The 15,345-nt window shown below is 40.0% G+C and overlaps 1 protein-coding gene across 1 annotated transcript in view; it reads left to right on the forward strand.

The window, feature by feature from the left end:
* Positions 1–15,345, forward strand: part of HNRNPH3 (heterogeneous nuclear ribonucleoprotein H3) — a gene marked incomplete in the record, with an annotated part of 123,220 nt that overhangs the window by 64,574 nt on the left and 43,301 nt on the right. Inside the window, 1 exon segment of the mRNA XM_053691844.1 lies at positions 10,603–10,715. Within this exon segment, the coding sequence (XP_053547819.1) occupies positions 10,603–10,715 (113 nt within the window).

Raw genomic sequence — 15,345 nt, forward strand, 5'->3', positions numbered from 1 at the left:
GTAATATCATGTTGTACTTAGTGCCAGCAGTAACAGACTGTACAGGAATATGCTAAGTAATGTCATGTTGTACTTAGTGCCAGCAGTAACAGACTGTACAGTACAGGAATATGCTAAGTAATGTCATGTTGTACTTAGTGCCAGCAGTAACAGACTGTACAGTACAGGAATATGCTAAGTAATGTCATGTTGTACTTAGTGCTAGCAGTAACAGACCGTACAGTACAGGAATATGCTAAGTAATATCATGTTGTACTTAGTGCCAGCAGTAACAGACCGTACAGTACAGGAATATGCTAAGTAATATCATGTTGTACTTAGTGCCAGCAGTAACAGACTGTACAGGAATATGCTAAGTAATGTCATGTTGTACTTAGTGCCAGCAGTAACAGACTGTACAGTACTGGAATATGCTAAGTAATGTCATGTTGTACTTAGTGCCAGCAGTAACAGACCGTACAGTACAGGAATATGCTAAGTAATGTCATGTTGTACTTAGTGCCAGCAGTAACAGACTGTACAGGAATATGCTAAGTAATGTCATGTTGTACTTAGTGCCAGCAGTAACAGACCGTACAGTACAGGAATATGCTAAGTAATGTCATGTTGTACTTAGTGCAAGCAGTAACAGACTGTACAGTACAGGAATATGCTAAGTAATGTCATGTTGTACTTAGTGCCAGCAGTAACAGACTGTACAGTACAGGAATATGCTAAGTAATGTCATGTTGTACTTAGTGCCAGCAGTAACAGACCGTACAGTACAGGAATATGCTAAGTAATGTCATGTTGTACTTAGTGCCAGCAGTAACAGACTGTACAGGAATATGCTAAGTAATGTCATGTTGTACTTAGTGCCAGCAGTAACAGACTGTACAGGAATATGCTAAGTAATGTCATGTTGTACTTAGTGCCAGCAGTAACAGACAGTACAGGAATATGCTAAGTAATGTCATGTTGTACTTAGTGCCAGCAGTAACAGACAGTACAGGAATATGCTAAGTAATGTCATGTTGTACTTAGTGCTAGCAGTAACAGACCGTACAGTACAGGAATATGCTAAGTAATGTCATGTTATACTTAGTGCCAGCAGTAACAGACTGTACAGTACAGGAATATGCTAAGTAATGTCATGTTGTACTTAGTGCCAGCAGTAACAGACCGTACAGTACAGGAATATGCTAAGTAATGTCATGTTGTACTTAGTGCTAGCAGTAACAGACTGTACAGTACAGGAATATGCTAAGTAATGTCATGTTGTACTTAGTGCCAGCAGTAACAGACTGTACAGTACAGGAATATGCTAAGTAATGTCATGGTGTACTTAGTGCCAGCAGTAACAGACTGTACAGTACAGGAATATGCTAAGTAATATCATGTTGTACTTAGTGTCAGCAGTAACAGACTGTACAGTACAGGAATATGCTAAGTAATGTCATGTTGTACTTAGTGCCAGCAGTAACAGACTGTACAGTACAGGAATATGCTAAGTAATGTCATGTTGTACTTAGTGCCAGCAGTAACAGACTGTACAGGAATATGCTAAGTAATGTCATGTTGTACTTAGTGCTAGCAGTAACAGACTGTACAGTACAGGAATATGCTAAGTAATATCATGTTGTGCTAAGTAATGTCATGTTGTACTTAGTGCTAGCAGTAACAGACTGTACAGTACAGGAATATGCTAAGTAATGTCATGTTGTACTTAGTGCTAGCAGTAACAGACTGTACAGGAATATGATAAGTAATATCATGTTGTACTTAGTGCCAGCAGTAACAGACTGTACAGTACAGGAATATGCTAAGTAATGTCATGTTGTACTTAGTGCCAGCAGTAACAGACTGTACAGTACAGGAATATGCTAAGTAATGTCATGTTGTACTTAGTGCTAGCAGTAACAGACTGTACAGGAATATGATAAGTAATGTCATGTTGTACTTAGTGCCAGCAGTAACAGACTGTACAGTACAGGAATATGCTAAGTAATGTCATGTTGTACTTAGTGCCAGCAGTAACAGACTGTACAGTACAGGAATATGCTAAGTAATGTCATGTTGTACTTAGTGCCAGCAGTAACAGACTGTACAGGAATATGCTAAGTAATGTCATGTTGTACTTAGTGCCAGCAGTAACAGACTGTACAGTACAGGAATATGCTAAGTAATGTCATGTTGTACTTAGTGCCAGCAGTAACAGACTGTACAGTACAGGAATATGCTAAGTAATGTCATGTTGTACTTAGCATATTCCTGTACAGTCTGTTACTGCTGGCACTAAGTACAACATGACATTACTTAGCATATTCCTGTACTGTACAGTCTGTTACTGCTGGCACTAAGTACAACATGACATTACTTAGCATATTCCTGTACTGTACAGTCTGTTACTGCTGGCACTAAGTACAACATGACATTACTTAGTATATTCCTGTACTGTACAGTCTGTTACTGCTGGCACTAAGTACAACATGACATTACTTAGCATATCCCTGAACTGTACGGTCTGTTACTGCTGGCACTAAGTACAACATGACATTACTTAGCATATTCCTGTACTGTACAGTCTGTTACTGCTGGCACTAAGTACAACATGATATTACTTAGCATATTCCTGTACTGTACAGTCTGTTACTGCTGGCACTAAGTACAACATGACATTACTTAGCATATTCCTGTACTGTACAGTCTGTTACTGCTGGCACTAAGTACAACATGACATTACTTAGCATATTCCTGTACAGTCTGTTACTGCTGGCACTAAGTACAACATGACATTACTTAGCATATTCCTGTACGGTCTGTTACTGCTGGCACTAAGTACAACATGACATTACTTAGCATATTCCTGTACAGTCTGTTACTGCTGGCACTAAGTAATGTCATGTTGTACTTAGTGCCAGCAGTAACAGACCGTACAGGAATATGCTAAGTAATGTCATGTTGTACTTAGTGCCAGCAGTAACAGACTGTACAGGAATATTCTAAGTAATGTCATGTTGTACTTAGTGCCAGCAGTAACAGACTGTACAGTACAGGAATATGCTAAGTAATGTCATGTTGTACTTAGTGCCAGCAGTAACAGACTGTACAGTACAGGAATATGCTAAGTAATATCATGTTGTACTTAGTGCCAGCAGTAACAGACTGTACAGTACAGGAATATGCTAAGTAATGTCATGTTGTACTTAGTGCCAGCAGTAACAGACCGTACAGTACAGGAATATGCTAAGTAATGTCATGTTGTACTTAGTGCTAGCAGTAACAGACTGTACAGTACAGGAATATGCTAAGTTATGTCATGTTGTACTTAGTGCCAGCAGTAACAGACTGTACAGTACAGGAATATGCTAAGTAATGTCATGTTGTACTTAGTGTCAGCAGTAACAGACAGTACAGGAATATGCTAAGTAATGTCATGTTGTACTTAGTGCCAGCAGTAACAGACCGTACAGTACAGGAATATGCTAAGTAATGTCATGTTATACTTAGTGCCAGCAGTAACAGACTGTACAGTACAGGAATATGCTAAGTAATGTCATGTTGTACTTAGTGCCAGCAGTAACAGACTGTACAGTACAGGAATATGCTAAGTAATGTCATGTTATACTTAGTGCCAGCAGTAACAGACTGTACAGTACAGGAATATGCTAAGTAATGTCATGTTGTACTTAGTGCCAGCAGTAACAGACTGTACAGTACAGGAATATGCTAAGTAATGTCATGTTGTACTTAGTGCCAGCAGTAACAGACCGTACAGTACAGGAATATGCTAAGTAATGTCATGTTGTACTTAGTGCTAGCAGTAACAGACTGTACAGTACAGGAATATGCTAAGTAATATCATGTTGTACTTAGTGCCAGCAGTAACAGACTGTACAGTACAGGAATATGTTAAGTAATGTCATGTTGTACTTAGTGCCAGCAGTAACAGACCGTACAGGAATATGCTAAGTAATGTCATGTTGTACTTAGTGCCAGCAGTAACAGACTGTACAGTACAGGAATATGCTAAGTAATGTCATGTTGTACTTAGTGCCAGCAGTAACAGACCGTACAGTACAGGAATATGCTAAGTAATGTCATGTACTTAGTGCTAGCAGTAACAGACTGTACAGTACAGGAATATGCTAAGTAATGTCATGTTATACTTAGTGCCAGCAGTAACAGACTGTACAGTACAGGAATATGCTAAGTAATGTCATGTTATACTTAGTGCCAGCAGTAACAGACTGTACAGTACAGGAATATGCTAAGTAATGTCATGTTGTACTTAGTGCCAGCAGTAACAGACAGTACAGGAATATGCTAAGTAATGTCATGTTGTACTTAGTGCCAGCAGTAACAGACTGTACAGTACAGGAATATACTAAGTAATGTCATGTTTTACTTAGTGCCAGCAGTAACAGACTGTACAGTACAGGAATATGCTAAGTAATGTCATGTTGTACTTAGTGTCAGCAGTAACAGACTGTACAGTACAGGAATATGCTAAGTAATGTCATGTTGTACTTAGTGCCAGCAGTAACAGACTGTACAGTACAGGAATATGCTAAGTAATGTCATGTTGTACTTAGTGCCAGCAGTAACAGACCGTACAGTACAGGAATATGCTAAGTAATGTCATGTTGTACTTAGTGCCAGCAGTAACAGACTGTACAGTACAGGAATATGCTAAGTAATGTCATGTTGTACTTAGTGCCAGCAGTAACAGACCGTACAGTACAGGAATATGCTAAGTAATATCATGTTGTGCTTAGTGCCAGCAGTAACAGACTGTACAGTACAGGAATATGCTAAGTAATGTCATGTTGTACTTAGTGCCAGCAGTAACAGACTGTACAGTACAGGAATATGCTAAGTAATGTCATGTTGTACTTAGTGCCAGCAGTAACAGACTGAACAGTACAGGAATATGCTAAGTAATGTCATGTTGTACTTAGTGCCAGCAGTAACAGACTGTACAGTACAGGAATATGCTAAGTAATGTCATGTTGTACTTAGTGCCAGCAGTAACAGACAGTACAGTACAGGAATATGCTAAGTAATATCATGTTGTACTTAGTGCCAGCAGTAACAGACTGTACAGGAATATGCTAAGTAATGTCATGTTGTACTTAGTGCCAGCAGTAACAGACTGTACACTACAGGAATATGCTAAGTAATGTCATGTTGTACTTAGTGCTAGCAGTAACAGACCGTACAGTACAGGAATATGCTAAGTAATGTCATGTTGTACTTAGTGCCAGCAGTAACAGACCGTACAGTACAGGAATATGCTAAGTAATGTCATGTTGTACTTAGTGCCAGCAGTAACAGACCGTACAGTACAGGAATATGCTAAGTAATGTCATGTTGTACTTAGTGCCAGCAGTAACAGACTGTACAGTACAGGAATATGCTAAGTAATGTCATGTTGTACTTAGTGCCAGCAGTAACAGACTGTACCGTACAGGAATATGCTAAGTAATGTCATGTTGTACTTAGTGCTAGCAGTAACAGACTGTACAGTACAGGAATATGCTAAGTAATGTCATGTTGTACTTAGTGCCAGCAGTAACAGACTGTACAGTACAGGAATATGCTAAGTAATGTCATGTTGTACTTAGTGCCAGCAGTAACAGACCGTACAGTACAGGAATATGCTAAGTAATGTCATGTTGTACTTAGTGCTAGCAGTAACAGACCGTACAGTACAGGAATATGCTAAGTAATGTCATGTTGTACTTAGTGCCAGCAGTAACAGACCGTACAGTACAGGAATATGCTAAGTAATGTCATGTTGTACTTAGTGCCAGCAGTAACAGACTGTACAGGAATATGCTAAGTAATGTCATGTTGTACTTAGTGCCAGCAGTAACAGACCGTACAGTACAGGAATATGCTAAGTAATGTCATGTTGTACTTAGTGCCAGCAGTAACAGACTGTACAGTACAGGAATATGCTAAGTAATGTCATGTTGTACTTAGTGCCAGCAGTAACAGACTGTACCGTACAGGAATATGCTAAGTAATGTCATGTTGTACTTAGTGCTAGCAGTAACAGACTGTACAGTACAGGAATATGCTAAGTAATGTCATGTTGTACTTAGTGCCAGCAGTAACAGACTGTACAGTACAGGAATATGCTAAGTAATGTCATGTTGTACTTAGTGCCAGCAGTAACAGACCGTACAGTACAGGAATATGCTAAGTAATGTCATGTTGTACTTAGTGCTAGCAGTAACAGACCGTACAGTACAGGAATATGCTAAGTAATGTCATGTTGTACTTAGTGCCAGCAGTAACAGACCGTACAGTACAGGAATATGCTAAGTAATGTCATGTTGTACTTAGTGCCAGCAGTAACAGACTGTACAGGAATATGCTAAGTAATGTCATGTTGTACTTAGTGCCAGCAGTAACAGACCGTACAGTACAGGAATATGCTAAGTAATGTCATGTTGTACTTAGTGCCAGCAGTAACAGACCGTACAGTACAGGAATATGCTAAGTAATGTCATGTTGTACTTAGCATATTCCTGTACTGTACGGTCTGTTACTGCTAGCACTAAGTAATGTCATGTTGTACTTAGTGCCAGCAGTAACAGACAGTACAGTACAGGAATATGCTAAGTAATATCATGTTGTACTTAGTGCCAGCAGTAACAGACCGTACTGTACAGGAATATGCTAAGTAATGTCATGTTGTACTTAGTGCCAGCAGTAACAGACTGTACAGTACAGGAATATGCTAAGTAATGTCATGTTGTACTTAGTGTCAGCAGTAACAGACTGTACAGTACAGGAATATGCTAAGTAATATCATGTTGTACTTAGTGTCAGCAGTAACAGACCGTACAGTACAGGAATATGCTAAGTAATGTCATGTTGTACTTAGTGCCAGCAGTAACAGACCGTACAGTACAGGAATATGCTAAGTAATGTCATGTTGTACTTAGTGCCAGCAGTAACAGACTGTACAGTACAGGAATATGCTAAGTAATGTCATGTTGTACTTAGTGCCAGCAGTAACAGACTGTACAGTACAGGAATATGCTAAGTAATGTCATGTTGTACTTAGTGCCAGCAGTAACAGACTGTACAGTACAGGAATATGCTAAGTAATGTCATGTTGTACTTAGTGCCAGCAGTAACAGACTGTACAGGAATATGCTAAGTAATGTCATGTTGTACTTAGTGCCAGCAGTAACAGACCGTACAGGAATATACTAAGTAATGTCATGTTGTACTTAGTGCTAGCAGTAACAGACCGTACAGTACAGGAATATGCTAAGTAATGTCATGTTGTACTTAGTGCCAGCAGTAACAGACTGTACAGTACAGGAATATACTAAGTAATGTCATGTTGTACTTAGTGCCAGCAGTAACAGACTGTACAGTACAGGAATATGCTAAGTAATGTCATGTTGTACTTAGTGCCAGCAGTAACAGACTGTACAGTACAGGAATATGCTAAGTAATGTCATGTTGTACTTAGTGCCAGCAGTAACAGACCGTACAGTACAGGAATATGCTAAGTAATGTCATGTTGTACTTAGTGCCAGCAGTAACAGACTGTACAGTACAGGAATATGCTAAGTAATGTCATGTTGTACTTAGTGCCAGCAGTAACAGACTGTACAGTACAGGAATATGCTAAGTTATGTCATGTTGTACTTAGTGCTAGCAGTAACAGACAGTACAGTACAGGAATATGCTAAGTAATGTCATGTTGTACTTAGTGCCAGCAGTAACAGACTGTACAGGAATATGCTAAGTAATGTCATGTTGTACTTAGTGCCAGCAGTAACAGACTGTACAGTACAGGAATATGCTAAGTAATGTCATGTTGTACTTAGTGCCAGCAGTAACAGACTGTACAGTACAGGAATATGCTAAGTAATGTCATGTTGTACTTAGTGCCAGCAGTAACAGACTGTACAGTACAGGAATATGCTAAGTAATGTCATGTTGTACTTAGTGCCAGCAGTAACAGACCGTACAGTACAGGAATATGCTAAGTAATGTCATGTTGTACTTAGTGCCAGCAGTAACAGACCGTACAGTACAGGAATATGCTAAGTAATGTCATGTTGTACTTAGTGCCAGCAGTAACAGACCGTACAGTACAGGAATATGCTAAGTAATGTCATGTTGTACTTAGTGCCAGCAGTAACAGACTGTACAGTACAGGAATATGCTAAGTAATGTCATGTTGTACTTAGTGCCAGCAGTAACAGACCGTACAGTACAGGAATATGCTAAGTAATGTCATGTTGTACTTAGTGCCAGCAGTAACAGACTGTACAGTACAGGAATATGCTAAGTAATGTCATGTTGTACTTTGTGCCAGCAGTAACAGACTGTACAGTACAGGAATATGCTAAGTAATGTCATGTTGTACTTAGTGCCAGCAGTAACAGACCGTACAGTACAGGAATATGCTAAGTAATGTCATGTTGTACTTAGTGCTAGCAGTAACAGACTGTACAGTACAGGAATATGCTAAGTAATGTCATGTTGTACTTAGTGCCAGCAGTAACAGACCGTACAGTACAGGAATATGCTAAGTAATGTCATGTTGTACTTAGTGCTAGCAGTAACAGACTGTACAGGAATATGCTAAGTAATGTCATGTTGTACTTAGTGCCAGCAGTAACAGACTGTACAGTACAGGAATATGCTAAGTAATGTCATGTTGTACTTAGTGCTAGCAGTAACAGACCGTACAGTACAGGAATATGCTAAGTAATGTCATGTTGTACTTAGTGCCAGCAGTAACAGACTGTACAGGAATATGCTAAGTAATGTCATGTTGTACTTAGTGCCAGCAGTAACAGACTGTACAGTACAGGAATATGCTAAGTAATGTCATGTTGTACTTAGTGCCAGCAGTAACAGACCGTACAGTACAGGAATATGCTAAGTAATGTCATGTTGTACTTAGTGCCAGCAGTAACAGACTGTACAGTACAGGAATATGCTAAGTAATGTCATGTTGTACTTAGTGCCAGCAGTAACAGACTGTACAGTACAGGAATATGCTAAGTAATGTCATGTTGTACTTAGTGCCAGCAGTAACAGACTGTACAGTACAGGAATATGCTAAGTAATGTCATGTTGTACTTAGTGCCAGCAGTAACAGACTGTACAGTACAGGAATATGCTAAGTAATGTCATGTTGTACTTAGTGCCAGCAGTAACAGACTGTACAGGAATATGCTAAGTAATGTCATGTTGTACTTAGTGCCAGCAGTAACAGACCGTACAGTACAGGAATATGCTAAGTAATGTCATGTTGTACTTAGTGCCACCAGTAACAGACTGTACAGTACAGGAATATGCTAAGTAATGTCATGTTATACTTAGTGCCAGCAGTAACAGACTGTACAGTACAGGAATATGCTAAGTAATGTCATGTTGTACTTAGTGCCAGCAGTAACAGACTGTACAGTACAGGAATATGCTAAGTAATGTCATGTTGTACTTAGTGCCAGCAGTAACAGACCGTACAGTACAGGAATATGCTAAGTAATGTCATGTTGTACTTAGTGCCAGCAGTAACAGACTGTACAGGAATATGCTAAGTAATGTCATGTTGTACTTAGTGCCAGCAGTAACAGACTGTACAGTACAGGAATATGCTAAGTAATGTCATGTTGTACTTAGTGCCAGCAGTAACAGACGTACAGTACAGGAATATGCTAAGTAATGTCATGTTGTACTTAGTGCCAGCAGTAACAGACTGTACAGTACAGGAATATGCTAAGTAATGTCATGTTGTACTTAGTGCCAGCAGTAACAGACTGTACAGGTAATATGCTAAGTAATGTCATGTTGTACTTAGTGCCAGCAGTAACAGACCGTACAGTACAGGAATATGCTAAGTAATGTCATGTTGTACTTAGTGCCAGCAGTAACAGACCGTACAGTACAGGAATATGCTAAGTAATGTCATGTTGTGCTTAGTGCTAGCAGTAACAGACTGTACCGTACAGGAATATGCTAAGTAATGTCATGTTGTACTTAGTGCCAGCAGTAACAGACTGTACCGTACAGGAATATGCTAAGTAATGTCATGTTGTACTTAGTGCCAGCAGTAACAGACTGTACCGTACAGGAATATGCTAAGTAATGTCATGTTGTGCTTAGTGCCAGCAGTAACAGACTGTACAGTACAGGAATATGCTAAGTAATGTCATGTTGTACTTAGTGCCAGCAGTAACAGACTGTACAGTACAGGAATATGCTAAGTAATGTCATGTTGTACTTAGTGCCAGCAGTAACAGACTGTACAGTACAGGAATATACTAAGTAATGTCATGTTGTACTTAGTGCTAGCAGTAACAGACTGTACAGTACAGGAATATGCTAAGTAATGTCATGTTGTACTTAGTGCCAGCAGTAACAGACCGTACAGTACAGGAATATACTAAGTAATGTCATGTTGTACTTAGTGCCAGCAGTAACAGACCGTACAGTACAGGAATATGCTACAGCGCATTTATTGGTAGAGCCCTAAGGCTACATGAAACGCCACATACAATGTGAGAGTAATGGTGCTGCTGGAAATCTGCCAGGTGTCTCGTTATACATACTGCATGTTTCTTTTCTTATACACAGGTATGGCACAGTCTTATGGGGGAGTGAGTGAGGCAAGTTCAGGGTTCCACAGTGGCCATTTTGTTCATATGAGAGGGTTACCATTCCGCGCATCAGAAAGTGACATTGCTAATGTAAGTATCCAAATGTTTGGTAAGAAGCGAGCTTGTTCCTCTTTTAAATAAGAAAAAATATAGCCAATGACACTAACTTTTATATTATGTTACAGCTTACTTTTTCTTGGTATCATAGACATTAGGTGTTTTTGGTAATTCTGTGTAATAGTGTCCGGTCTGCAGTTCTCCACAGGTGACATCAGTTTTTCCACATAGTGAGGAAGGGGCTGACCCACACTTAATAGGTGTGTAGGTCTCTGCTTCCGTGCGCTGTCTGTGCGTAACAGGACGGCGGCCGGGGCGCTGTCAGTGTGGGTATTGGCACGTGTGGTGGAGTTGGTGCCGGTCAGTGTGCGTAATTTTAAAATGATTGGATAAATCACAATTTTCTTTTCTTTTTAATAATCTTTTGAGATTCTTGGAATACAAACAGCAATAGGACAATATAGCTGACAAAATACATGCACAGTTAACATTATTACATCTGACACAGCGACATACCAAGTTGTACATTACTTGGCTATCAGACATATGAGAATCTCTTTTAATAACATTAAATAAATATAATTGAACAGTGGCTAGTGTTATAATTACTCCTAAACCACCTGACATAGGAACAAAAAAGCTCCAAAGATAACCACAAAAAAAGTATGATTATATTTAGTAAGTCATTGAGCAAAGATATAGGTATATGAAAATATATATTGAGGTGGGTCCATCTATGGGCCCGAGCATATGATTATAATATAACTACTTAAAGAATGCAACAGCGGGTAAACGCCGCTTACCCCTAACATAAGTGGAGTGTGGGGGGGGGGGGGAATTAATGTAATGGAAATTACATATATAACATCATGCTGGCAAACAGTTAAAACCAGCATCCATTGCCCCTGTCCACAGCAACCCTCCTGCCCCCCCTGCCGGCTGGGAAGAAAAGAGGATTCAAGCTTTAAGAAATGTACAAGGGGATTAGATAAAACTCAATTCAATGTAATATTAGATATAACTCCCGTTGACTATAGTAGGAAGGATAAACACAAATAAACTATTCATGAATTAGCTGCACTTACTGTATGAATACTTGCTCAAATAATTAGGCTACAAGAAAAACTACAATATCTAGTCCTAAGAATAGACCCACACCTAGTTTATTGTTATTATAAATAGAACACATCACTTAACTCAACCTTAGGATCAGGGTGAAAAGAATATCATTACATTAGGAAGCTAATGAATATATCAAACGGTATTAGATCACTTGCAGGACTATAAGTACATGCCATCTTCTACAATATGTTATGAAATTGCTCAAACATAGGCCTAAAATTTACAAAAGTCCAGCCACAGCAAAAGTTCAACAAGAAAGCTCCAACGTAGAGTAGTATGCGTTATGAGTCTCAGTCTAGGAGCAAGGAAGGGGCAAATATAAAAGCAAGGAGATCTATCCAAACAGGCAATAAGGCTTAATGTGACATGGGAGTATGTCGCCTGGAAACTAGAAGCTGCGGATCACCCCACTCCCTGCCTCGAAAGGAGCCCCGCATTCAGCATGAAATCTGGGGATGACTCACTAAAGGATGATGGAGATGCAACAGTTCTAAAAGTCCCCGCAGGCAGTGGGTCAGACCCTCCAGTAAATAGATCCTTCAGAGCTTGTATATAAAAGGTCAGAGCAGGTAAATGTAATGAACTAAGTAGAGGTACATATGTTTGTGGTCTATTAGTCTCCGCCAATGTCACCTCGCTCACTAATGTATCCGTGATGTAGCCGGACCTCCGATCCTCTGTTAAAGACGAATGTCTCTGAGGTTTACCCTGTGTCCCCACCTTCTCTCCAGCGTGGATATCCTGCGAGCACAGAGTACTGGGCTTAGCCCAGGGATGATGCTGGGGCCCTTCAGCCTCATCCCGGGTGTGAGGGAAATCCCTGTAGCTAGCATGTATGGCTTTGGCGGGAACCACAGCTGAGATGGGAGATCCCGTGGTTCTTAAGATGGCGACATAGGTTGCGTGGTGATTATCCATGCGGGAGGTTAAATCCCCCAACAGAAGGGCAGCCAACTCCAAAATAGAACACCGGGTAGGTGTTAGGGGAGATTCAGTTCGGGTGTGGTGCAGCAACTGCAGCTGCGATATGTAGCTTCCCCCATGACAAACGGCAGATGGCGTGCCCCGACCTCACCTGGGTCTAACTATCTGAAGGGTTAGCGATGCGGGTTGAATAAAGTCTCCCCGGCCTCTACATTAAAGTATTAGTCGATCCAAAAGGATAGAATATTTTTTTCTCCTGTTAAGTGTAGTCAGTCCACGGGTCATCCATTACTTATGGGATTATAACTCCTCCCTAACAGGAAGTGCAAGAGGATCACCCAAGCAGAGCTGCTATATAGCTCCTCCCCTCTACGTCATACCCAGTCATTCTCTTGCACCTAACTAATAGATAGGATGTGTGAGAGGACTGTGGTTATTAAACTTAGTTTTTATTTCTTCAATCAAAAGTTTGTTGTTTTAAACGGCACCGGAGTGTGTTGTTTTTTCTCAGGCAGTATTAGAAGAAGAATCTACCTGAGTTTGTGTATGATCTTAGCGGACGTAACTAAGATCCATTTGCTGTTCTCGGCCATTCTGAGGAGCGAGGTAACTTCAGAACAGGGGACAGCGGGCAGGGTTCACCTGCAAAGAGGTATGTTGCAGTATATTATTTTCTAAGGAATGGAATTGACTGAGAAAATACTGCTAATACCGATATAATGTAAGTACAGCCTTAAATGCAGTAGTAGCAACTGGTATCAGGCTGATATGTATGTATGTTGGCACTAAAGTATTTCTGGGGAATGGCACTTCACTAAGAAAATACTGTATACATATAACTTATAGCCTTTCTGCAGTGATAGCGACTAGCAACAGGCTTTTAATATCATTTCATATATTTATATTAAAACGTTTAATGGCAGGTTAATCGTTTTTCTCTCTGAGGTACTTGGTGAAAAATTTTATGGGCATTATTTTCCACTTGGCTGTCGTTTGTTTTGAATAAAATCAGTTTACTGAGCTTCCCCACTGTTGTATTATGAGTGGGAGGGGCTTATTTTGGCGCTTTTACTACGCATTAGAAATTCAGTCACAGTCTGCCTTATTCTCTCTGCATGATCCAGGACGTCTCTACAGAGCTCAGGGGTCTCCAAAACTACTTTGAGGGAGGTAATCACTCACAGCAGACCTGTGAGACTGTGCTTTGACTGTGATAAAAACGTATAGATTTCTCCAACATTGGTGTGTCCGGTCCACGGCGTCATCCTTACTTGTGGGATATTCTCTTCCCCAACAGGAAATGGCAAAGAGTCCCAGCAAAGCTGGTCACATGATCCCTCCTAGGCTCCGCCAACCCCAGTCATTCTCTTTGCCGTTGCACAGGCAACATCTCCACGGAGATGGTTAAGAGTTTTTTGGTGTTTAAATGTAGTTTTATTCTTCTATCAAGTGTTTGTTATTTTAAAATAGTGCTGGTATGTACTATTTACTCTGAAACAGAAAAGGATGAAGATTTCTGTTTGTAAGAGGAAGATGATTTTAGCAGACTGTAACTAAAATCGGTTGCTGTTTCCACATAGGACTGTTGAGATGAAGTAACTTCAGTTGGGGGAAACAGTTAGCAGACTTTTCTGCTTAAGGTATGACTAGCCATATTTCTAACAAGACTGTGTAATGCTGGAAGGCTGTCATTTCCCCTCATGGGGACCGGTAAGCCATTTTCTTAGTCAAAAACAAACAGAATAAAGGGCTTATTATGGGCTAAAAAACTGTTAGACATTTTTATGGGCTAAATCGATTGCTTTATTTGTGCATATTATTCAAATTTAGGCTAACTATTGACATTTATAATCTTGGGGAACGTTTATAAAACGGCAGGCACTGTATTGGACACCTTTTTCAGTCAGGGGGCCTTTCTAGTCATAGACTGAGCCTCATTTTCGCGCCATTAATGCACAGTTTCTTCTGTTAAGTGTGATCAGTCCACGGGTCATCATTACTTCTGGGATATTACTCCTCCCCAACAGGAAGTGCAAGAGGATTCACCCAGCAGAGCTGCATATAGCTCCTCCCCTCTACGTCACTCCCAGTCATTCTCTTGCACCCAACGACTAGATAGGATGTGTGAGAGGACTATGGTGATTATACTTAGTTTTATATCTTCAATCAAAAGTTTGTTATTTTAAAATAGCACCGGAGTGTGTCATTATCTCTCTGGCAGAGTTTGAAGAAGAATCTACCAGAGTTTTTGTTATGATTTTAGCCGGAGTAGTTAAGATCATATTGCTGTTTCTCGGCCATCTGAGGAGAGGTAAACTTCAGATCAGGGGACAGCGGGCAGATGAATCTGCATAGAGGTATGTAGCAGTTTTTATTTTCTGACAATGGAATTGATGAGAAAATCCTGCCATACCGATATAATGTCATGTATGTATACTTTACACTTCAGTATTCTGGGGAATGGTACTTCACTAGAATTACACTGTAAGAAATACATAAAGCTGTTTAATAACTAGAGATTATGTTTAACGTTTTTGCTGGAATGTAAAATCGTTTTCATTTACTGAGGTACTGAGTGAATAAATGTTTGGGCACTATTTTTCCACTTGGCAGTTGC

Source organism: Bombina bombina, chromosome 9 (assembly GCF_027579735.1).
Source record: "Bombina bombina isolate aBomBom1 chromosome 9, aBomBom1.pri, whole genome shotgun sequence".
In the NCBI taxonomy this organism is placed as follows: Eukaryota; Metazoa; Chordata; class Amphibia; order Anura; family Bombinatoridae; genus Bombina; species Bombina bombina.